The following is a 22,805-nucleotide window of genomic DNA, read 5'->3' as shown; positions in this document are numbered from 1 at the left end:
GCCGAGCTCCCGCCCACAGCCGCCCGCGGGCCGCCTGCCAGACACGCCGGGAAGGAAGAGCCTTGTATGGGCCTCAGGCAGGGAGGAAGCGTCTGGCAGGGTCCCGGGAGGAAGCGCCATATATGGCGAGGGGCGGGCCGGGGGGCGAGGAGCGCGCACGAGATGGAGGCCGCTTCCGCCGCCGCAAGGCGGAGCCGCGCCGCGCCGCGCCGCGCCGCGCCGCCCCGCCCCACCCCCACCCCGCGCCAGGCCCACGACCCCGCACCCAACCCCTCCTGTCCCTGGAGGTACGCACAGCGCCCGGCACTGCTCCCTCGGTGCCAGAGCTACGGGAAGTGGGGACGGGAGGCGGGGTCCAGGCCGCCTTTGACGCCTGACCGAGCCGAGACTGATTCCCGGCTCCAGGCACTTGCTCTGTGACCTTGGGCAAAAAGCTTTAGTCTCTGAGCCTCAGATTCCTCTTCCTCCTAGAGGTGGGGATAAAAATGAGAAGGATGCCTGTTAAGCACGTCCGGGAGCGGCACGGCCCGCAGGGGCAGCGCATTCACCCTAAAAATTTTGTGTGGCCGGAATGGGGGCGGGGATTCCCAGTCCCCTGCTGTGTCCTTATAGCCTTTCCCTAGCCACCTCGGTGCCTGGGGGCTATATGGAGCTGACGCCTCCAGAAGATATCTTTCCAGAAGAAAATAGGGCTACCTTAAGGTATAGAGTTTTCCCTTCCAAGCTGTGGGATTCAGACTGACGGGGTTCCAATCCCAGCTTCTCCCCTTCCAGCTGACTGATGCTGGGAAAGCTACTTTACCTTCTCTAAATCTCAATTTCCTCATCGGTAAAATGGGGATAATTCTTGATTTGCAGGGTTGTTGTGGTAATCAAATGAAACGAAATGGGGCGTCTATGCGTGTATGTGTGTGTGGTGTGAGAGAGAGAGAGAGGGAGAGAAAGAGAAGTGCTTGACTCGGAGCAGGTGCTTAATTAATGTCAGTTCCTCAGTTCTCTGTGCACTTTCCCAACTGAAGGCTGGGGAGAAGGAGATAAGAAGGGCTAGGTAAGCTTGGCCATTCTTCCTGGAAGTCCTGCCCTCTTGGAGGAGACTGTCCCTTCTTTGGCATCTATGGGAACTTGTTGCCAATACTTGGTGCTTCTTCCAGAGGCGTTATCTGTGGCCCTAATGCTCCCCTTTCTCAGTTCAGCCACTGCCCCAATGACCTGCTCTCCTTGCCTGCTGTTCTTCTCTACGTACCCCAGAGCCTAGCTGACCTCCTGGACAGGCTGGCAAGGGCAAAAATAACCTGGAGGAAGTTGAAGTTCCCATCACAGCCAGAAACTGGTATCTAGGACATCATCTCCTCCCACACCTGCTGTCAGTACCACACCCACACATTTCAACAAGAGATGGGTATCAATCTCAGAAAAACATTCCCCAATCCTCCCTTTGGCCCTGCCCTGCGCTCATCTGTTCTGCCTGTACTGGAGTTCCACTTAAATCTAACCTGAACCTTCTTGCCTCTCAGTGGCAGCCCCATCCTGTAGTTAGCAGCCCCTAAGAGGTTCCAGGCAAGTTTGTGGACACACACAATAAATGTGTCACCCACGGCCTTGTTTCCTTTCATCCTGTCGTTGGCATGGTAACCTTCCCTGTAAAAGTTGCAGCCCTCAAGGATGTTTTTCAGTTCTAGCAGGGACATAGCTCCTTCCCCCCACCCCGTGTAGATCACAGGGTGACATGTAGCTGTGTCATTCTGGCCTCTTCCAGAATGGGGACGTGGTGCTGGTTGCACAAAAGAAGGACTGGTTTATGGAGGGCAGCAAAGGGCTTAAGGGAGATGCTGATTGGATCTCTGAGGAACAGATTGCTTCTGTCCTACATGTTGATCCTTGGCCACCCAGAGAAACCAGCTCTGAGGCCCAGAATATTTAGGGAGCCACTCAGGAACTCATGGTGAATGATAAACACACATCTTCGCTAAAATCAGGCACCCAACAAATGGTATGATGGCCGGTGCTTAAACCTGTAGAATAAGCTGATAAACTAAAAAGCCTCCAGAATCTAGTGATTTCCTCCCTCCTCAGTCCCTCTGGGGAATAAATCAATATTTATTAACCATCTCCCGTGTTCCAGTTTCCCCATATATTATTTAAACTAATTCTTCCCACAGTCCTTTGAGGGAGGTATTAGAACACATTTTACAAACAGGGAAACTAAAATTTGGGCAGAGATCTTAAGCAATGTAACCAAAACTACGTGGCCGTGGAGTGGTGGCCCCGAGACTGGAACCTAGGTCTTCAGACTCCCAATCCCACACAAAAGTCCTGTGTTCCTTTGTATTTGTGACTGTGCTACTGGTAAAGAAATCCTTGCCCCCAGGACCCATTGCCTTTCTAGGAGGTCCTCAGGAACGAAATGGGCATCAGCATCAGTCTCTGTGGCCACGGGGTCCTGCGTGGCCCTGCGTGGCACAGCAGCAGCAGCAGCAGTGTCCTCATGCTCAAACCTGAGTCTTCCCCCTGCCAGCTGCCTTGTCTCCGTCATGGAGTTTCCCCAGCAGAGGGCAAGCCGAGGGAAAGTGGTTCCCAGCTGCCAGCCTCATCTAGACAAAATCGCATTAGCGCCAGCCCCGGCTTTGGTCCCTCCAGAGTGAGCACATACAGCTCCCCCGCAGAAGGGAGGGGCAGAGAGACACGGAGCAAAAAAGGAAACTTCCATTTCTTTCTTTGGCTGGGAAGCACTTGGCTTCGAGCTGCCACTCATCTTGTAGGTGGGGAAGATTAATACTGATCCTCTGGAGATTATAGAAGTCTCTAAAATGAACCCTTGGGCAAAAGGTTTGCTAGGGAGAGGCTAGTAGGAAAGCCCGAGGTTTGAGTGCAGCAGGAGGGAAGGAGAGGCAGTCTGAAGAGGGAGAGAGGCCCCTGATCTCCTCTCTTGCTCTTTTCTGGGTGTCATTCTTCTTTCCATGGGACTTCTGTTCTTTTGTCCAAAAAGACCAGAATAGTCATGTCCTGGCAACTGGAGCAGGGTGAGGGAGGAAGCAGTAGGAGGAGGGAACTATCAGAGTGTCACCTCAAGCAAAACAGGGAGTGAGTTAAGAGTATTAATAGTTAATAGTTAATAGTTAATAACGGGTCAACCACGCTTCATTTATTATCTCATTTAATAGATCCTACTGTTAGCCCTGTTTTAGAGAAAAAGAAATTGAAAGGTTTATGGGGCTCCTCAATGACAATAGCTCCCAATGGGAGTGGGCCAAGCACTCAGCAGATATTGTCTCATCTAATCCTCACCAAAGACCAGTGAGAGGGAACCATTATGCCCATTTTCTCCAGGTGAAAACTGAGGCTCAGAGAAGTAGGGAACTTGCCTGTGATCACTAAGTAATGTAAGTGGCAGAGTGAGGGATTACAATTTGGATGTGTGACTCCAGAACTCATGTGCTCAACACTGTCTTGCTGCCACCAAGGCTTCTCCACACCTTCCGGGACTCCTGCTCACATAGCTTGAGACCACAAATATCTGCCCACACCTGCACTTCCCTGCATTTTGCCACACAGGTGAAAACCCAGCCAGGAGCATTCACTGGGTTTAGTTCAGACTTGCCACCAGCGTCTTTCTAGGGCCTGGACGGATGGCCTGGGTAACACGGGTCCCTGTGTCTTGGGGCTCTGACTCCCATCCAGACTCCCGAGGTGGGAGGAAACCTAGAGAGGACATTACCACCCTCCACATGCCTTGAGATTTCCCTAAGAGATACAAAGATGTATAAATTGAACAGCCCTCAGGAGGTCTCCTTAAGACCCAGGAAGGTGCTTCTTGCAGGAAAGGATGGTGAGTCCAGCAATTTCAACCAGAAATTTCAACCAGAAAAACCAGAGACCTGAAAGCAGCAGTCTCTCCAGCTGGGCAGGCTCCCAGTGGCCTTTCTCAGAGGCTCCTCTGCACTGTTACATGAGCAGACTCCATCACTCCCACCCCCACTGCTGTGGAGGTGGGAAACACTTGGAATCCTGAGTCAGAGGCAAGGTTCCACTTCACTTTCCCTGGAACAGCAAGTCCAGGATGCAGCCGGCAGTGTATTTGGAAAGGAAGGGCAACTGGAAAGTGAAAAAGAATAGTGCTCATTTCCTTCCCTACCATCTCTTTTATTTTAAAAACATTTTATGTATTTAATTTTTATCACACGTGTGATGCATGTTCATTGCAGAAAATACATGTTATGGAAATGAGGTTTATTAGTGTGAGTGTTCCTCCCTTTTTTCTCTCCTAACTTACCCGTCCACCAAAAGGTTTCCAGCTCAGAATCCAATCCCACTTTCCCACTTTCCAGTTGAGAGGGTTCAGTCTTTGCCAGCCCAGTTCCTGGACATTTTGTGATGCAGAATCAGAACTGGGGGGAGGGAGTAGTTAGAGAGAGATGTAGAGTCTGAGAGGCTGGGAAAAGGAAGGACTTGGGCAGAGAGGCTAAACTGATCTATTTAATAAAGAACAAGAAAGGAGAGGGAGAAGGAAAGTTAGAAGGGAAAAGTAGGAGGACTTTTATGAAGTATTGCTGTGGGGCATTAAGTGGACTCCCCGTAATTCCCCAGGTAGAGATTGGAATAACTCTGTATTTTCTGGCTCCAAGATCGTAATTCCTTATTTGCAATTCTTTATTGCAAACCTTGTAGATCTTTGACCATGTAGAAATCCAGCATTTATTAGGGTTCCATACAGGAAAGTACAAAATATCATTATCCGATAAGTGAAAGAAAATAGTCAAGTATTTATCCTGCCTTTTTTTTTTTTTTTTTAAACAACTAAGATTAAGCCTAAGTTCATCATCGACAAATTCTGGCTAACAAATGCAAATGGAATGATAGAATTACAAAATCACCATTTAGTAACCTCTAATGAGATAGTAGATTTAGACAAGGATCATCAGTAATCCAGGGATTCCTAAAACCATTGGGTGGTGAAGGATGGAAGGGCATTTTACAATATCAATAATACTTGAACTCATCAATTAATCTTAACATCACAAAGAGAGAGACACCCAAGAAAACAGAAAACATGTTCACATAGAAACCTGTATATAATGTCCATAGCTGCAGCATTATTTGTAATAGTCAAAATGGAAGCAATCCAAATGTCCATTAACTGATAAGTGGATTTTTTAAATGTGGTATATCCATACAATGGAATATTATTCAGCCAATAATATTCAGCCGGGTGATGCAGTGGTTGAGAGTCCACCTGCCGATGCAGGGGACACGGGTTTGTGCCCCGGTCCGGGAGGATCCCACATGCCGCAGAGCGGCTGGGCCCGTAAGCCATGGCTGCTGAGCCTGCGTGTCTGGAGCCTGTGCTCCACAATGGGAGAGGCCACAACAATGAGAGGCCCATGTACCACAAAAAAAAAGGGGGGAAGGAATGAAGTACTGATGCATGTTACAACATGGATAAACCTTAAAAACATTATGCTAAAAAAATATTATGCTAAGTGAACGGAGATGCCAAAGGCCATGTATTTTATTGTTTTATCTACATGAAATGTCCAGAATAGGCAAATCCATACAGACAGAAAGTAGATTGGTGGTTGCCAGGTGCTGGGGGGTGGGTGGAACAGGGAGTGACTGCCAACAGGTACAGGATTTCTTTAGGGGTTGATGGTAATGTTCTGGAATTAGGTAGTGGCAGTAGTTGTACAACAGCGTGACTATATTAAAAACCACTGAATTGTACACTGTAATTTTTATGTTATATGAATTATTTTTCAATTAAAAAATAATATCTAGAAAATTAAAGAGAGAGAGAGAGAACCAAAAATTATGTGTCTCTTGATATATTGCAGAACAAGTACATAGCATGACCTTAAAAGTGAACCTGAATTTGATCAAACCTCTAGGTATAAAAACGAGTTTGGGGGCTTCCGTGATGGCACAGTGGTTAAGAATCCACCTGCCAATGAAGGGGACATGGGTTCGAGCCCTGGTCCGAGAATATCCCACATGCTGCAGAGCAACTAAGCCCGTGCACCACAACTACTGAGCCTGCACTCTAGAGCCCACGAGCCACAACTACAGAGCCTGCCTGCCACAACTGCTGAAGCCCACACGCCTAGAACCTGTGCTCCATAGCAAGAGAAGCCACCACAATGAGAAGCCCGCTCACCACAAAGAACATTAGCCCCCACTCGTCGCAACTAGAGAAAGCCCGCATGCAGCAATGAAGACCCAATGCAGCCAAAAATAAATGATAAAAATAAATATTTAAAAAAATGAGTTTATAGGAAATTCACGGGATAGAAGGACATAGTAAATAACATTATGAGGGGAAAAAAATGCAATCTGTCAAATCTAAAAGTGGGGAATTCTTCAGAACAAGTAACTTAGTTTCTTCAATAAATAAATAGCAAGGGAAACTAATATGAATGAAAAGAAACTTAAAAGACATATCAACAAATGAAAAATGTGATCTTTTTTAGGTCTTGATTCAAACAAAGGAACTTAAAAAATACTCATAAAGATATATACTGAAGTATTTTCAGGTGAAATTAGGTAATGTCTGGAATTTGCTTCAAAATAATCCAGTGTGTGGTGGCAGGGAGTGAGGAAGGCAGTGTAGACAAGACAAGACCAGCTGTGAGTTGACAGGTGTTGAGCTGATGGTTAGATACAGAGAAGTTCATTACACTACTCCCTCCCACTTTTGTGAATGTTTGAAAATTTAAACACACACATAAAAATGAGGCTTGATTTATCCATGAAATTGGGGCATATTTAAAAGTTATATATTATTTAAAGGAAAATGGGCTAAGATCAAATAATTGAGTTTGAGGTCACTTGTGCTTTATTGAAAGCTGAAATTAAAGAGCATGTATAAAATCTGAAGTGACCAAATTATTCTTATCATTATTGTTATTATTGCAATAACTAAATTGGAAATGGAGTGGGGGGACCAGGACCCTCCCAAGGAGGCAGGAAGCAGTGCAGCCTTTCGAACACCCAGAAACACAGTCAAACTAAGTTGTTGGCCTTCTGGCCCCAACCTGCTTTTCCAGCCCCGTTTCTTGCCCCCCCTCCTTTCCTTGCTTTCAGGCCACACCACCATTAATTCACAGGTTCCTGAACACCTTGACTTCCTTGCCTTTGTACTTGTTATTGCCTCCGCCTGCAAATCCCTCTCCTGTGAACACCCCATCTTCCTCCTACACCCTGTTCGCCTCCTCCTTCATAGGATTAGTCACTCCCTGCTCCATACACACCTCTATCACACTGTGAGGCAATTATTTATTTCTAAATCTCCCCCCACCCAATTCTGTGATGGCCCAGACTCTTATCTTGTTTATCTCTGCATGCTCAGGGCCTGACAGAAAGCAGGTAGCATTTGGTGAATGTGTTTTGGATAACAGACCGACTGTGTAACTGAGGAGCAGCATAGACTTTGGATGGCCCAGTGCTCTGTGTGGCCCCAAAAAATTTACTCAGACTTGGGCTCTCTCCCAAGATATGCCTGCTAAACTGGGGTACAACAAAGCAAACAGTCTGATCCAAGAATAAACAACAAGACCACCTGGTTAACACCAACCCAGTTATAAGCAAAAGAAAGAAGTTTAAGAGAAAAACTTGGAGTCTAGTAGTATGCATGAATTGTGTATTGGAAATGGGGAGAGATAATTTGGTGATGGGGGCAAGAGCTAAAGAGTTCTGTGAGAAATAGGGTGGCAAGCTAATAAAACAACACTGCTTTCCGACTTTTAAAAAACCTACAGCCCCCAAATGTAGAAGCCAGCAGCAGCTCCCTGATGCTTCTATCCTGCCAGCCCCAACGGACAATCCACCTACAGGGAATATTAAACAGCCAACCTGTGTCCTCTCAGCAAAGAACCTAGAGCCCTGAGTCACTACAAAATCTTTCCCTTCTTTTCTTTTTAGCACTCTTAACACCTTACAACTGAAGGAGCAGATCTGTGCAGGGGGAGAAAATACTCCATCAGAGGAACTTCCTAAAGGTGACTACCTCATACCAGGTTCTAGAAAATAATTATTTGCTTACCTAGTCTTATTTTTTCCTTTTTCTTTCATAAATACTTTCTTCTGATGATTTTTTTAAAATCCTGCTTACTTGGAAAATACAGAAAAGTACACAAAATGAAATTAAAATTTCCCATAATCCCATCAGAAATAACATTAACATTTGATATATGCATGTGTGCATGTGTGCATTTTATGTAACTGGAATCATGTCATATAGAATTTTATATATCTACCACTTAGTAGTATATTGTGGGTATTTTTTCAGGTCAATAGTTATTTTAGAACATGACTTATAATGACTGCCTAGTAGTCCATCATATAACAATTTACTTCAGCCATCACCCATAGGACATTTATGTTGTTGCCAGTTTTCCTCCATTGCAAATAATACACTGTAATTAACAGCAATCCTGGAAGAACTGCTAGGTCAGAGGGCATGAACTTTTTTTTAAAGAAATTTATTTATTTATTTTTGGCTGCATTGGGTCTTCGTTGCTGCACGTGGGCTTTCTCTAGTTGCAGAGAGTGGGGGCTACTCTTCCTTGTGGTGCACGGGCTTCTCATTGCGGTGGCTTCTTTTGTTGCCGAGCACGGGCTCTAGGCGCGTGGGCTCAGTAGTTGTGGCTCGTGGGCTCTAGAGTGCAGGCTCAGTAGTTGTGGCGCACAGGCTTAGTTTCTCCTCAGCATGTGGGATCTTCCTGGATCAGGGCTCGAACCCGTGTCCCCTGCATTGGCAGGTGGATTCTTAACCACTGCGCCACCAGGGAAGCCTTATAAAAATAAGGCTTTTGGTGCATGTTGTTCAATTGCCCTCAAGAAGGCTTATACCAGTTTATTCTCCCTCCATCAGTGTGTGAGACTTTCGTGCATCCAAGGGCTATCCCTCCATCTACCATGTTTGAAAAAGGTAAGGTGTTTCTATATTTCTCACAATTGATATATATTTTGTAATCAGAAAAAAATTCATGTTCTTTTTTTAAAGAAAAAGAAGTTTTCGGGCTTCCCTGGTGGCGCAGTGGTTGAGAGTCCGCCTGCCGATGCAGGGGACAGGGGTTCGTGCCCCGGTCCGGGAAGATCCCACATGCTGCAGAGCGGCTGGGCCCGTGAGCCATGGCCGCTGAACCCTGCGCATCCGGAGCCTGTGCTCCACAATGGGAGAGGCCACAACAGAGAGAGGCCTGCGTACCGCAAAAAAAAAAAAAAAGAAAAAGAAGTTTTCCCCATTAAACAGATGGGAAACCTGAGGCCCATGGATGAATAACTTTTAAAGTCTTGCTTTTTGAAGCCTGACAGTTGGGTCTGAGGAGATTGAAAAAAAGTATTTCTGGATAGAACCAAGATGCTTCTGAGAAGACAATTCTAAGGACCTTGGCAGTTTCAGCAGCCAAGAATGAAGTCTGGCTCTGAAGAGAATGAAAGATGGCTCTGAGGAGACACTTCAGGGAAGTCATCACAAATTTGAGGGGACAAACTTGGTTCTGAGGCCACTGGAATGGGATCGGAAGCAGTCACCACTCCAGCGTTTCTGTTTTACAGAGACTTGGTGCAATCAAATTTGCATTTGCATCATTCATAGGATATTGAGAACATTCCCCAAAGTACTGCTTGGCCTCATCACTGATCTAAGAAGACTTACAAATGGGCCAGGTTGGGCGGACCTTAGAGTATTAAATAGGTGGTTCTGAGAAGACAGTTTAAGATGGATGATTGGTGTTGAGGTGACTGAAAACTGGTTTTGATAAGGCAGCTAGAGATTCACTGTCTCTGACAAGCCAGTTTGAAGGAATTCAAAGTTGGTTCTGAAGAGATTCAAAGGTGTTTGGCAGGCTGGGATGGTTTTGTTTTTTGTTTTCCCAGATCCCCTCCATATGCCCTGGACCAACTTAACCCCAGTAGGTGCTTCATTAATTTGTTCAAAAAATGAGGCCCAGTTTGGTTCTCAGGAGTTTGATCTTTGGATCTGAAAAGATTCTAGGATGAGAAGTTGGTTATGAGCAGAAATGAGTTTCTGAGGAGGCTGAGATAATTTTCTCTGAGGCAGGCACCCACTTATGGTTCTGTAGAAATGGCGACTTTTGGGTTTGTCTGGGAACTCAGGAGGCACTCAGGCCCAGGTGGGCAGCCTGATTTACCTGGGTCACAGGGCTGGGAGAACACACTTCAGGAGAGATTCGTTTCCACGCATTTGCCTCCCCAGATTTATTAAACCCCCTCCCTCCAAATGAGTCCCAAGTGAGAGTCTTAGTGGGGCGTCCCCCACCACTCTCCCCAGGCCTGCTCTTTGGACTCTAGTTTGCAAATCAGAATCATGATCTTAGAGGGCTGTGTTCTCCCAGCAGAGAGGCTGGTCAGAGCCCAGGCCAGGGCAGCCAGCAGGAGAGAGGGCTCAAGAGGGTCACCCCCAGGGAGGGAGGACAGGTCTGTAGGAAGGAATAAGCACTGGGAAGTCTACCTGGGGAATGGGCACAAGAAGACAGGAAAGGAAAAGATTTTAAAAATCTAGCTGTAGGGCCTCCCTGGTGGCGCAGTGGTTAAGAGTCCGCCTGCCGATGCAGGGGATACGGGTTCGTGCCCCGGTCTGGGAGGATCCCATATGCCGCGGAGCGGCTGGGCCCGTGAGCCATGGCCGCTGGGCCTGCGCGTCCGGAGCCTGTGCTCCGCAACGGGAGAGGCCACAACAGTGAGAGGCCCGCATACCGCAAAAAGAAAAAAAAAAAAAAATCTAGCTGTAGTGAGGTATAAAGGGTTTAAAAATAGCTTTATTTACATACCATAAAATTCATCCATTTTAAGAATACAATTCAATGACTTTTAGTAAATTTACATAGTTGTTCAAACATCACAGTTCATTTTTAGAACGTTTCCATCATCCCCAAAATAACAAGCTGATTTGCAGTCAAGATCTACTCTTTTTTTTTTCTCTTTTTAATTTATTTTTGGCTGCGCCCTTCCACATGCGGGACCTTAGTTCCCCCACCAGGGATCAAACTTGCATCCCCTGCAGTGGAAGCACAGAGTCTTAACCACTGGACAGCCAGGGAAGTCCCTTAAGATCTACTCTTACCCCGAGCCCCTGGCAACTACTAATCTGCTGTCTCTATAGATGTGCCTTTTCTGGACATTTCATATAAATGCAACCATACAATATGCACCTAACTTTTTTATTATAATGTCTTTAAGGTTTATCCATGTTGTAGCACACATCCATATTTTGTCCCTTAATGATTGCAGAGTGGTATTTCGTTGTTTGGATCTACCACATCTTATTTATCCATTAACCAGTTGAATAGACATTTTGACTTGTTTACACTTTTTGGCTCTTATGAATACTCGCATCCATATCTTTGTGTAAACATGTTTTCATTTCTCTTGGGTAGATAGCCAGGAGTGGAATTGCTGGGTCGTATGGTAAGTGTATGTTTAACTTTATAAGAAATGGATAAACTGTTTTCCAAAGTGGCACCTTTTTACATGCCTACAAGCAATGTATGAGGGTTCCAGTTTTTTCACATCACCAACACTTGTTATTGTCTGTCTGAAAAGGGTAACTGTTAAGGATAATTTTCTAAAATAAAGCAAGTCACCCTCTCTCCACACCAACCCCAACATACACCCAGGCAGGCAGCAAGTGCCAGTTTATCAGAGTGGGGAACCCACCCTCTGACCCCCACTGCCTTTTCACCCTCAGGCTGCTGCACAGTCCCAGGCTCTCTTGGCCCAAAGAGGAGAGAGAAAAGATGTAGTTGCAAGACTATCTCAGAACTGAGGGGTGGGAATGTGGTAGGATAGGGTTTGTGATAACTAGTGAGTGAGTGGGGCCCATGTTCTAGAAAATCCATCCAGGTAAGATCCCCCAGGAGATAGTAACAAAATGCAACGTGTACAGATAACTTCTCAGGACTAGTCTCCCGGGACAATTTCCCACACCATCTGATCTTAGCCCCTTCCTCCTTCTGAGGTACGAGCACCTCATCAGTGTGTGGCCCACCATCCACCAGGCACCTTTTCTCCTTAGAAAAGTATTGCTGAGGACTTAAGGACATTTGCCAAACTGAATAAATAATGACATATAAACAAGCATAACTTGTTTAGCCCCAGACATATTACCAAGAAGATATAAACAAACGGGAGGGAGTTTGAAATAGAGCAATAAAGATGGTGAAGGGGCTGGCTCCATTTCCATGCAGAAAGATTAAATGAAGCAAAAAATTTTTAGGAGTCTGGGCCCTGACTCCATGAGTGGGGGGGGGGAAGGGGGTGATTATTGCTTTGAGTAAGAGAGAGGGGAGTAAATGGGGACGTGGTGGGAAGAAGGTGCCAGAATGGGGGGGCTCTGGAGTGAATGGGCCCACATCCACACAAAGACTTGTACTCAAATGCTCAAAGCAGCTTTATTTCTAATAGCCCCTAAAAGGGAACCAACCCCAACATCCATGCACAGGTGAGAAGGTGAGCAAATTGTGCTATAGCTGTGCAGTGGAATACTGCTCAGCAATAAAAAGGAGTGAACTATTTATACACACAACAACATGGATGAATCTCAAAATAACAATGCTAAGTGAGAGAACCCAGACCAAAACGAGTACATACGGAATTATTCAACTTGTATGAAACTCCAGAAAATGCAAACTGATCTATATAGTGACAGAAAACAGATCAGTGGTTGCCTGGGGAGAGAGGTAGAAGAAGGAAAGACATCCAAGGGGTATGAGGAAAGTTTTGAAGGTGATGGATATGTTCATTATCTTAATTGTGGCGATGGTTTCACCTGTGTACACATGTCAAGACTCATCAAATTGTACACTTTACATGTACCTCAATTGTATTTACATCAGTTTTTTGTACTTTTATATGTACATCAAGTGTACCTCAATAAAGTCGTAATAATAGCAGTAATAATAATAATAAACAACCTAAGTACTGAGGAGAATGGACTTATGGGAGGGCTTCCTGAAAAAGGAGATGAGATAGTTTTACTTGGATCTGAGAAGCTGAGCCACCAACTTGACCTAAGAGAACATATCAAGTAAGCTTTGCCTCAAAAGGCTCTCCTAGGTTCTAGTAATGGGAAAAGGGAGATGTGATGAAAAATCACTGAAGTGGAGGGCTAGATTTGCTATTTGGGTGCAAAATCTTATTAGTACCCAAAATCTTATTAGCACCCAAAATCTTATTAGCACCCATTCTACGTATGGGTAGAATGTTGAAATCTTATTTGCTCAATATCTGCTTCTTTTAGACTTGGTCTCATTCCCCTTAGGACCAATGGGATCTCACTCTGCCTAATCTTCCCCTCTCAAACTGCATTAAGTGTGGCTGCACCAGGGAAAACAGTAGAGGAGAGAGGGGAACATTGGAGAGAACCCCTCTGACTCCATTGCACCCATTCCTGACTCCATTTCTTCCTGGGGTGTGGGAGCTGTAAGTGGGGGCAGGTAGAAGGAAGCACACCTCAAACCCAGCCTGACAATAGAAGCTAAGCTCTGCCTTTCTGAGTGCTTAGAATCTTTCAAAATGAATGAGGCTGAACATTCCTGAAATTTAAGAGAAAAGAGTACCTCTCAGATACTAAGAGGTAAGGGTCAAGAGTCCTTCGGACCTGGTTTTCTTTTGCTTCAGAATTGAAACCTGTCCTTCGCTGGCCGAGTTTCCCTGCCCTCTCTCCTCTTCCACCCCATTCCTCTCTGTCCCTCTCCACATCCCTGAAGCCCTAGACAATGTCCCCAGGTAGCAATCAATTGTTTAACACTATCTGGGTCCCTTCCCAAACCTCAGCCTTTATGATGATACGAGATTTTTTTTTTTTTTTTGCTGTACGCGGGCCTCTCACTGTTGTGGCCTATCCCGTTGCGGAGCACAGGCTCTGGACGTGCAGTCTCAGCGGCCATGGCTCATGGGCCCAGCCGCTCCGCGGCATGTGGGATCTTCCTGGACCGGGGCACAAACCCGTGTCCCCTGCATCGGCAGGCGGACTCTCAACCACTGGCCACCAGGGAAGCCCCGATGATGCGAGTTTTTATCAGCACTGCCCTGTGCCCTTGGTTTTAGATTTCCCTCACAGGATCAGGAGTTAAAATGAACACTTTCCTTTTTCTTTATACTATAGGATCTTAAAATCAGGCAATTATTGAGTCTTAGCCTATTTAAACCATGCAAAGAATCTTAAATTTCAACTGTCAGAACCCAAAGAAACCCTGCTGACAGGACTAATGATAATTAGCTGGCAGGCTTGGCATCTGCATCAGAATCACCTGGCATGCTAGTTATCAAGGCCAGTTCCAGGACCCCGTTCCAGACCTCAGGAATCAGATGCTCTGGGAATGGGGCCTGGGAATCTGATTCTGATTTACTGTAACAATGTAGGAGACCCTTTGATTTAAAGGAACAGAGTGAGTCTCTTTGCTCCTTCTTTCATATTTTATTCTTGCCATGTTTTTTTTTCTTGGGAGCCTGTGATGAGAAATTCTTAAGAATGTGTAACAGGCATAGACTTGTTTTCCTGGGCCTAGAGTTAAGATGGGGAGGGGAGGTGGGGCTGGGAAGAGGTGTGCCAATGCAAATATTGTCCCATCAGGACATGGTGATTTTGCCAGGAGGCTACAGGGATGTGCCCGTTGCTAGAGAAGGTGGCTTGGTTCCCTGTGTTCCAGGCTGAGGAGTCTGGTGTCATGGGAAAGGGCAGAGATCAACACTGCTGGTGCTTGAGGGGTAGAATGGAAGAGAAAGAATTGGGTTGATGCCAGGGGATTGCTGGAATTCCCCTGGCTCCGGGAGAGCTGTGGGTTGGTAACCAGGGAGACCCTTAGAGGGAGGAGAAGGTGTGGAGGTAGGTTAGACTTAGATTTCGTTCAGGGCCTGATATCCATATTGGATAGAGGGGATACTTCATTGTCCTTGATTTTGGGGTCAGAAGCTGGGAAGGGAGCCAAGGCTTGGGAATTCCAGGACACCAAATCTACTGCACCCATCTGACCAATGGAAGGTGGCGTCTGACCAATTCACAAGAAGACTCATATCAGGGTTGGAGGTAGTGCTTCCATTCAGTAATCCATCCATCCATCCTCCCTGTCTCACACACAAAGCAAGCCAAATCGGGCTGACTTCCATTTACTCTGCCAAACTCAACTTTTCCACCTTTCCTAAGCCCCTGGGTGGGTTGAGTGTCCTCCGCGGTACTCCCAGAGAGCCTCATGCTTGCCCATGTTATATGACCTAGCACCATGTTATAATTTTTGGCTTCATCTCTATCTCCCCAACTGACAATGTACATTGTTGTCGTGGCCAGCTCAAGGCCTCTCACAGAACAGACAGATGCTCACGAGCCCACAAGAATTGCTCTGGCTATGAGTGTGGACCCTCGGGGGCTGGGGCCAGAGGAACCTAGCACTTTAGGCCTCCTACATAGTGGGGACAGACTTAGTCTCGGTGGAACAATAGACACCAGGTCAGCCTCCTGCCCACTCTGCCCTGTGTCACAGGAAGCTGCCAAGGATCACAGCTCTAGCTGGCAAGTAATGAGATTTTCTCCTGGAAGGATTCTTGGCTTGATAACTGGACCTTGCCTCTTCTAACCTTCTTCGATACCCTCAGGCTTCTGGAGACATGGAGGATGGGAGGGAGAATCTGAGGCAGCCCCAGCTTTTACTGTTTCCCAAAGCCCTCTGCTCACCCCTTATCTCCCCCAGGTGTATAGGGCAGGGATTCCCAAGAACACAGAATTTCCCAATCCTGGGTAGAGATGGGGGCAGGGCTGGTTAGACATTTGGGGCTAGAATGGTGCTACCTCTGGCCACACATGTTCCACCTCTACCTCTGGCCTTTTTTAGCTTTCACTAACCAAGATAAGCCTGAAGCCCACCAGACTGAGGAATGGGCCCAGTATCAAGAAGGAGACCCAAACCCAATTCTCAAAGAATTCACTCCAGCGACACACAGTGGGCATGTCTCTGGTTGGAATATCCTTGTCTCTGGAAAAGCCCCTCAAACCCCTCGATAGAGACGGCTACTACAGAGGCCTCCCCCTAGCCCAGGAAACACACCCAACCACAGCTATTTTATTTTCCTTTTAATTTTTCTGAAGGATATACACCACATATCCCATGGGCAGTAAAGCGCATTCAACGTGTTTATAAGCCAAACAGTCACTTTGTTTAAGCAAACACAAGTACAAAGTAAAATAAAACCACAAAATAATGAACTACATGTTCATAACATACAAAAATTGCCGCCTACTCAGTAGGTAACTACAACATTCCAACTCCTGAATATATATATAAATTTACATTTTCAGTTAAAAAAATAGACTTTTGAGAGTTCAGATTTTTAGATTTTGTTTTCTTACATTCTGGAGAACTGAAGCTCAAGCTCAGCCCTTTTCCTTATTTTGCTCCCAAAGCCTCCCCTGAATCACCACTCCTTGCCCCCCTTAAGGCTAGAGGTGAGCACATCCCTCACAATTGCACATGTCAAGCCGTCAGCAAGGCGCATCACACAAAAGGCACCAAGACGTGAAACTTTTTAAACCAAAAGGACAAAAAAAACCCCAAACCTTTCAAAAAAAAGGAGAAAAACCAAGCCATATTTTGCCACATGTGAGAGTACAGTCGGGCAATATTTACAAAAAGGTTAACAAAACAACACTCTGAAACATGCTCCGATTAATACCAAGAATTGCTGTTTCAAAAAAAGCTTCAAACTTAATTGTCACAGCATCATCACAAAACGAAGGATCACCATTGGTTTGCTTGGCTTTTCTTTTTTTTCCCAAAGTGAGGATCTAATTCCAAATAATACAATAGAGTATGCAAATTATTTCACATCAAGAGTACCCCAAGAAAAACAAAATCCATGGCACAGACACTGTACAACAGTACAGGGCTGGACTCTGAGGGGCCCAAAGCCCATTTTGCCAACTTGATTTTCTAGCATTGAAGGGAGCAAGGGGTCAGGCATACGATGGAGATGATACTGAAATGATATATCCAAAATCCATGCAAATCAAGTTCTTTGGATAGAAGTGAAGACCTTGCACATGGCTGTTTCAGGCAGCTGAAGTCAAAGGGAGTAGGTCCTGGGGAGGAAAGGGAAGTGGACAGAAAGAATTGTTGGCCAACAGACTTCCACAGCGACCCTGGGGTCAAATAGAGGAGGATTTGGCTCTGAGAACCTCCATCTGACCTAAGAGGAGCCCCCTCCTACGGCCATCTCCTCCTCCCGTCCTTTAAGTCTCTTGTGTTTCATTTTCTCCCTTTTTCCTTTCCTTTTAGCAAATTTCAATTGTCCTGGGAGAAAACGTGGTCGTCATGTCCGAAAGCCCTGTGGAGGCGCTGAAGGAGTTGGTGACAGCTGAGGAAGGGAAGCTGCTGACCTGGGCGGGGAAAGCAGGAGGAACGGAGGAGTATGTGGTGGCCACGGAGGGTGACGGGAAACCACTGTGCACAGGCGATGGGTAGGTCGAGGAGCCGGGAGAGGAGTAGGAGGTGGGCACGGGTGATGGGTATGAGGTGGTGGCTGGGGATGGGTAAGAGGTAGCCACTGGGGATGGGTAGGAGGTAGCCACTGGGGATGTGTAGGAAGGGAGAGAGGAGGTAGCGGCAGAGGCCACACTTTTGTCTGCTTTCTTGTCCTTCTGCCGCAAGTGGATTTTGGTATGCCTCTTGCGTTCATCACTCCTGGCAAACTTTCTCCCACAGATGTCACAGGCGAATGGCTTCTCGCCTGTGTGGGTGCGGATGTGGGTGGTGAGGTGGTCGCTGCGGCTGAAGTTGCGCATGCAGATGCGGCACTGGAAAGGCTTCTGGCCGGTGTGGATGCGGATGTGGCGGGTGAGCTCGTCAGAGCGAGAGAAGCGGCGGTCACAGGACTCCACGGGGCAGGCGTAGGGGCGTTCATGGGGGGGAGTCTTGCTGGGTCGGTTGGGGTACTTGCGCATGCGGCTGGGTTTGATGAGCTGGGACTGGTAGGTGGTGTTGAGGGCCTTCAGGTCCTGGGAGCCCGACTGCGTGGCAAAGGCCTTGATGGTAGAGAGTGGAGTGAGCGAAGGCTGCTGGGTACGGCTCTCCAGGCCCTGGAAGGGTTTCTGGTCTGGGGTGCCCAGGCCCAGGTCCCCCTGTTGTTGTGGAAACAGATAGTCAGGGATCATGGGGACCTGGAAGCCACCCTTGGCAGCAGGGTAGGCAGGAGGCGGGTACTGAAGCGCGGTGCCTGCTGAGCCTGGAAAGGCCTGACCTTGTGGCTCAGGGAAGATGTCGGTGTTAGGTGTGGGGAAGGTGGGTGCCGCTGAGTAAATAGGGCTGCTGTCGTTGGACTGCACTGCGCAGCTCAGGGGTGGGCTCTGGGAGGCAGAGGAGGAGGCCGCTGGAGATGATGCTGAGGATGAGGTGGCTGGGGGGTTGGTCATGCTAACGAGGCCGCTGACCAGGCTGAAGAGGGGCTCAGGCCATAAGGTGTTGCCACTGTTGGGTGCAGGCTCCAGAGAGAAGCGGCCAGTGTAGGTGATGGGGGGCAGCCGGGTGGTTTGGCTGGGGTAACTCGTCTCCACTAGAACCTTCTCGTTATTCAGAGTGATGTCAGGAAAAGACTCTGGCAGGAGAGAGAGAGGGAGGAGGCCTGGTTACTGGAGAGCAATCACTGGAGGGTGAGGAGGACCCACGCTGCCAGGCAAGAGGTCAGGCCAGCTACCATTGACTCTTGAGCTGGTTAATAATTGATAGCAGCAGATTGCAATGTTCCTGGACCCGCTCCAGAAGCAGAACCCATTTCAACAACAGCTGACGCAAATACGGAGAATCCCCCTCCACTGCAGCTCCCAGCGTTCCGCAGCAGCGGCTGCGCGGGCGAGGGATTCCCGCCAGCACCCCCTCGGCCACCGCTAGTGCGCGACCCCTACCCCGGGCTGCCGGGACATCCCTGGCCAAGGATCACGGTCCTTCCTTGGGGACAGGCGGCAGGCTAGCCTTTCTGGAGGCGGAGGGGGCACAGCCCTGCTCGTCCAAACAAGCCCTCCCCCCCCTCCCCCCACCCCCACAGCTCTCCATCCAAAACAAAAGCTGGCTCCCCTGCGCACCGTTAAGGACGAGGAGGGGGTGGGGGATGTCCCCAGGCATTCCTATAACACAGCGCCTTGGGGATGAGAGGAATGGAAGGGAAACCCCACTTGCATCCCTTAAGTCCAGGAGCACTGCCGCGGTGAAAGGGGCGCTGCAAAAGGCCGTGGGGAAGGACCAGACGCCAGGATGGTGGCGAAGGGGCTAGCCCTCGGCGTAGGCCCCAGCTTACCTGCGGTCAGGTGCTCGTAGGGCTGCTCGCCCGCCTCCCCCTGAGGGTTGAAGGCGCCGCCGCTGCTGTTGCTGTTGCTGCCGCCCCCTCCACCTCCACCGCCCCCGCTGCTGCTGCTGTTACCGCCGCTGCCCTCCGGGGCCCCGGAGGCACCGAGGAACTGGGGAGCCCCATTGCTCAGCAGCATCATCTCCTCCAGCTTAGGGTAGTTGTCCATGGTGGGCGAATGAGGAAAGGAGCCAAAGGGGTCGGAGATCTGCAGCGGGGACATCAGCTGCATCTCGGCCTTGGCTGCCGCCATCCCGGACTGGCGGGCTGGAGAGCTGGTGTTGGGGCGGGTGGGCGCAGCCCGGGGCAGGAGCTGCGGGGGACACCTCTCGGGGGCCTGGTCAGGTCACATGCGGGGCGCGGGGCACACTGTGGAAAGCGCAGGTGGGGTCTGCCGGCTCGCCCTCGCCGCCGGCCGGTGTAGACGCGGCGCGGCTGCCGAGGCTGGGGTAGGGGCCGGTCCTGCGGCGGAAGCTGGTGGCGGCGGCGGCGGCGGCGGCAGCAGGCGGCGGCGGTTCCCCGAGTTCTGCGCGCTGGGATCTCTCGCGACTCCCCGGATCCGCCTCTATTTGAAGGGTCTGGAACGACATGGCCCCGCCTCCTTCGTGACGTACATGGCCATAAATGGGAAGCAGGAAGCCCTAATATGGCAAGACTAGCCGGGAGGACCCGGAGTGACGTGAAGCCCCCTCTCCAAGAGCCATAGGCACTGCCATCCCGCACCCTGGGCCCGACGCCGGCTCCCACACCCTGGGTGCCCAGGCTTCGAGGAAGCTTAGTGCTCAAGCCACAGCTGAGGACTCCCGGACCGAAGCTGCTCCGTAGTTCCCGGCGTTGCCCCCGCCCCTTCCCTCCGCCTTCTTCCCTCCTCCCGGAGCCGGAAACAGCCGGGCCATATCTGGGCGCTCCAAATAAGGCGCTGCCCATATAAGGGTTGTTCCGGCGGGGGATCCTTCCTGCTCCTTATATGGCGTTTCCGGGTCGCTGCTTGCTGTTCCCTGGCTCCCTCCCTCCTCCCTGGTTCCGAGCCGGGAGCCCTACGCGCGCGCAAGAGCCGGGGACGCCCAGGCAGGGAGGGTTCCAGGCGCGTAGCTCTATGCGTTTCGCGGCTCCCGGCGGGGACTGGGCTGGGAAAGCCCAGGCCCTGGGCGGGGGCGAGGGCGAGTAGGACCTGGGTTCTGCCACCGTGATCCAGGGCTCGCCCGCCTACCTCTGGGACCGTGGGAGCCGGGCGGGAGCGAAGGGGAGGAGCTGCTGGGCTGGTCAGGGCAGAGGCCGCCCAGGAGAGGCGGGGCCCTGACCCCAGGCCTCGACCAATGGCATGGTGCCTTTCCAAGTGTCGCGGGGGAAACTGAGGCTAGGAAATAATGGCCAGATGGTTCCTGGGTTCCTTCCTGTGCGGTACGGTGGGCCATCTGCTTCTCCGCCATCTGCCAATGGGGTGGGGCTGTTGGGGCCTGGGGATCCCTCTGCGCCACCCGAACCAAAAGGCTGTTCTCTGGTCCCTCTGGGGAAGAGCCCACGTTTGGGTGGTTGGACGAGGTAAGCTGATTGCCTCTGGAGAGATCTGCGTGCTGTTCCCACCAGGAGCTGGTGGTCCCTGTGTTGGTGGGAGGCGGTCCCACCTTTATCCAGAACAGGTGGAGGTGGGGCGGGAAGTGTGGGAATCTGAAAAGGAGGCTTCCCTGTGGACTGTCTGGGGACCCCAGGCTGGCTCGAAGAGAGGACCTGCTTAGCGGGTTGGTGCTGCCCTCTGGAGGTCCCTCCAGCTCGGTTCCCCCGGCCCCTGGCCGAGTGGGCTCTTCCGCCGCCGTCTTGCTCCCCCTCCCGGCTTCTGTGCTGGGCGCTGCGCCAGGCTGGGGGAGCCTTAGACGCAGTGAGCGCGAACTGAGCAGGCGCCGCATCCTGGGCTCCCCCTGCAGTCCTTGGGGAGCCGCCACAGCCGAGGCGCCCAAATCCCGGGCGGGATAACACTCCCCTCGTCGAGCCAGGCCAAGGGCGAGTGTGGGAGGAGAGGGGAGTAGACTGGAATGGTTCCCGCAGGTCTCCCGGGAGCGGGACGCAAACGAGGAAGCCCTCCCTGTCCCGTCCCCGCCCCCCTCCCCACAATCAAGTGCGCAACCAAAAGAGAACTGGGATTCCGGTAGGGGAAGGCTTCTGCTCTAGCTCTGAATCCAGGGGAGGTGGTGTTTTTCTGAATTTAAAAAGAAAGCAGAAAGTGTGTGTGTGGAAGGAGCTTGCTGACGATACTGGGAGGGAAGGGAGCGGGTTAGGGTCTGCTTGAATCTAAACAGCCTCAGGAAGTAGGTGTCGGAGGGTTTAAATTGGGGGAGGGGGCGTAGCTATCTTGGGCTTCATCCTTCTGAATCCTACACACACACACACACACACACACTTATAAAAATCGGCTTAAGGAATCCGGCAGTGAACCAGGGCTCCCTCGTCTTTGTGCTCTAGGTCTGAACTCCCCATCCCAAATGCTAGGGCCTGGTGGGTGTCCACTTCCACCGCCTACCGCGTTATCCATTAGGAGCAAGAGTGAGGCACCTCTCTGAGGCCTCCTGCTGGGCAGGAAGGCCAGGCCTGTCAGGGTCAGATGTCTTGTGTCTGAATGCCCATTTTGCTACTTCCTGGTGGGGTATCTTGGCCAGGATTTTTATATCTTTCTTCAGCTGTAAAAAAGAGCTAATGTTAATGATGCCCACATGGAAGGATTGTTGTGAAGACTGAAACTCACGTGGACTGCCCTCTGTGAAGTCCTAAAGCACAGTGCCTGCCTTGCTGTTGGCATTCAGTAAACAGTGGCTATTGTTATTTATGACCCCCACAGGGTCACCCACAGCTCACCCACCCATCCTCAGCCTCCAAGCAAACCCCAGTGACCCTTTTCTCAAAAGTTGTACAGAGAAGGAGAAACATTCCAATTCTAACACAGGGGACATTGTCCTGAAAAGCTAATCTGAATCCTTCTTGCTGCAGTAGAACATCATTTCCTAGAGCAGAATTATTTCAACCTTGACTGTGCAGCAGAATCACTGTGGAGCTCTGAAAAAGAAAGGTTTTACCCTAGGCTAACTGAATCACAATCTTCCTGAGCTCATGAGGGCCAGAACTAAGCAGGCACTTTGTCCTAGGATCCTTCTTCTGTCTCTCAGGAGCTGCCCAGACTCCAAGAGTACATCTTCCTCCCCCAGCCAGGGCAAACCGGTTCCCCTATGATTCTAATATGTAAGCTGACCTACGGTATCTTCATGTCCTCACTGAAGCTGGGCACTCGAAATCCTAACAATCTACATCTTTTGCTTTGTATGTCCAACCTTTCTTTTCCTAAGTGCTCCCTGCCAGCTATTTCCTCTGGAGAACCACCCCAATCCATGTGGTTGAGGGAATAGAACCCCATCCTAGTTCTAGGAGAGGGTATGTCACCCTTGCCTGGCCATCTGTCTAGGACACTTCCATCCAGCAGT

At 49.6% G+C, this 22,805-nt stretch overlaps 1 protein-coding gene across 1 annotated transcript; it reads right to left on the bottom strand.

Annotated features, from left to right (window-relative positions):
• Positions 1-16,078: 16,078 nt before the first annotated feature.
• EGR1 (early growth response 1) lies at positions 16,079-19,851 on the bottom strand. The gene is made up of 2 exons (XM_060093421.1): positions 19,291-19,851; positions 16,079-18,594 (listed from the first exon to the last, which is right to left on the bottom strand). The coding sequence occupies exons 1-2, from the start codon at positions 19,589-19,591 to the stop codon at positions 17,276-17,278; spliced, it is 1,620 nt and encodes a 539-aa protein (XP_059949404.1). The 5' UTR covers positions 19,592-19,851; the 3' UTR covers positions 16,079-17,275.
• Positions 19,852-22,805: the final 2,954 nt, after the last annotated feature.

This window comes from Mesoplodon densirostris, chromosome 3 (assembly GCF_025265405.1).
Source record: "Mesoplodon densirostris isolate mMesDen1 chromosome 3, mMesDen1 primary haplotype, whole genome shotgun sequence".
Classification (NCBI taxonomy): domain Eukaryota; kingdom Metazoa; phylum Chordata; class Mammalia; order Artiodactyla; family Ziphiidae; genus Mesoplodon; species Mesoplodon densirostris.
Note: the sequence above shows the minus strand (reverse complement) of the source record. Positions and strands in the feature narration are given on the sequence as shown.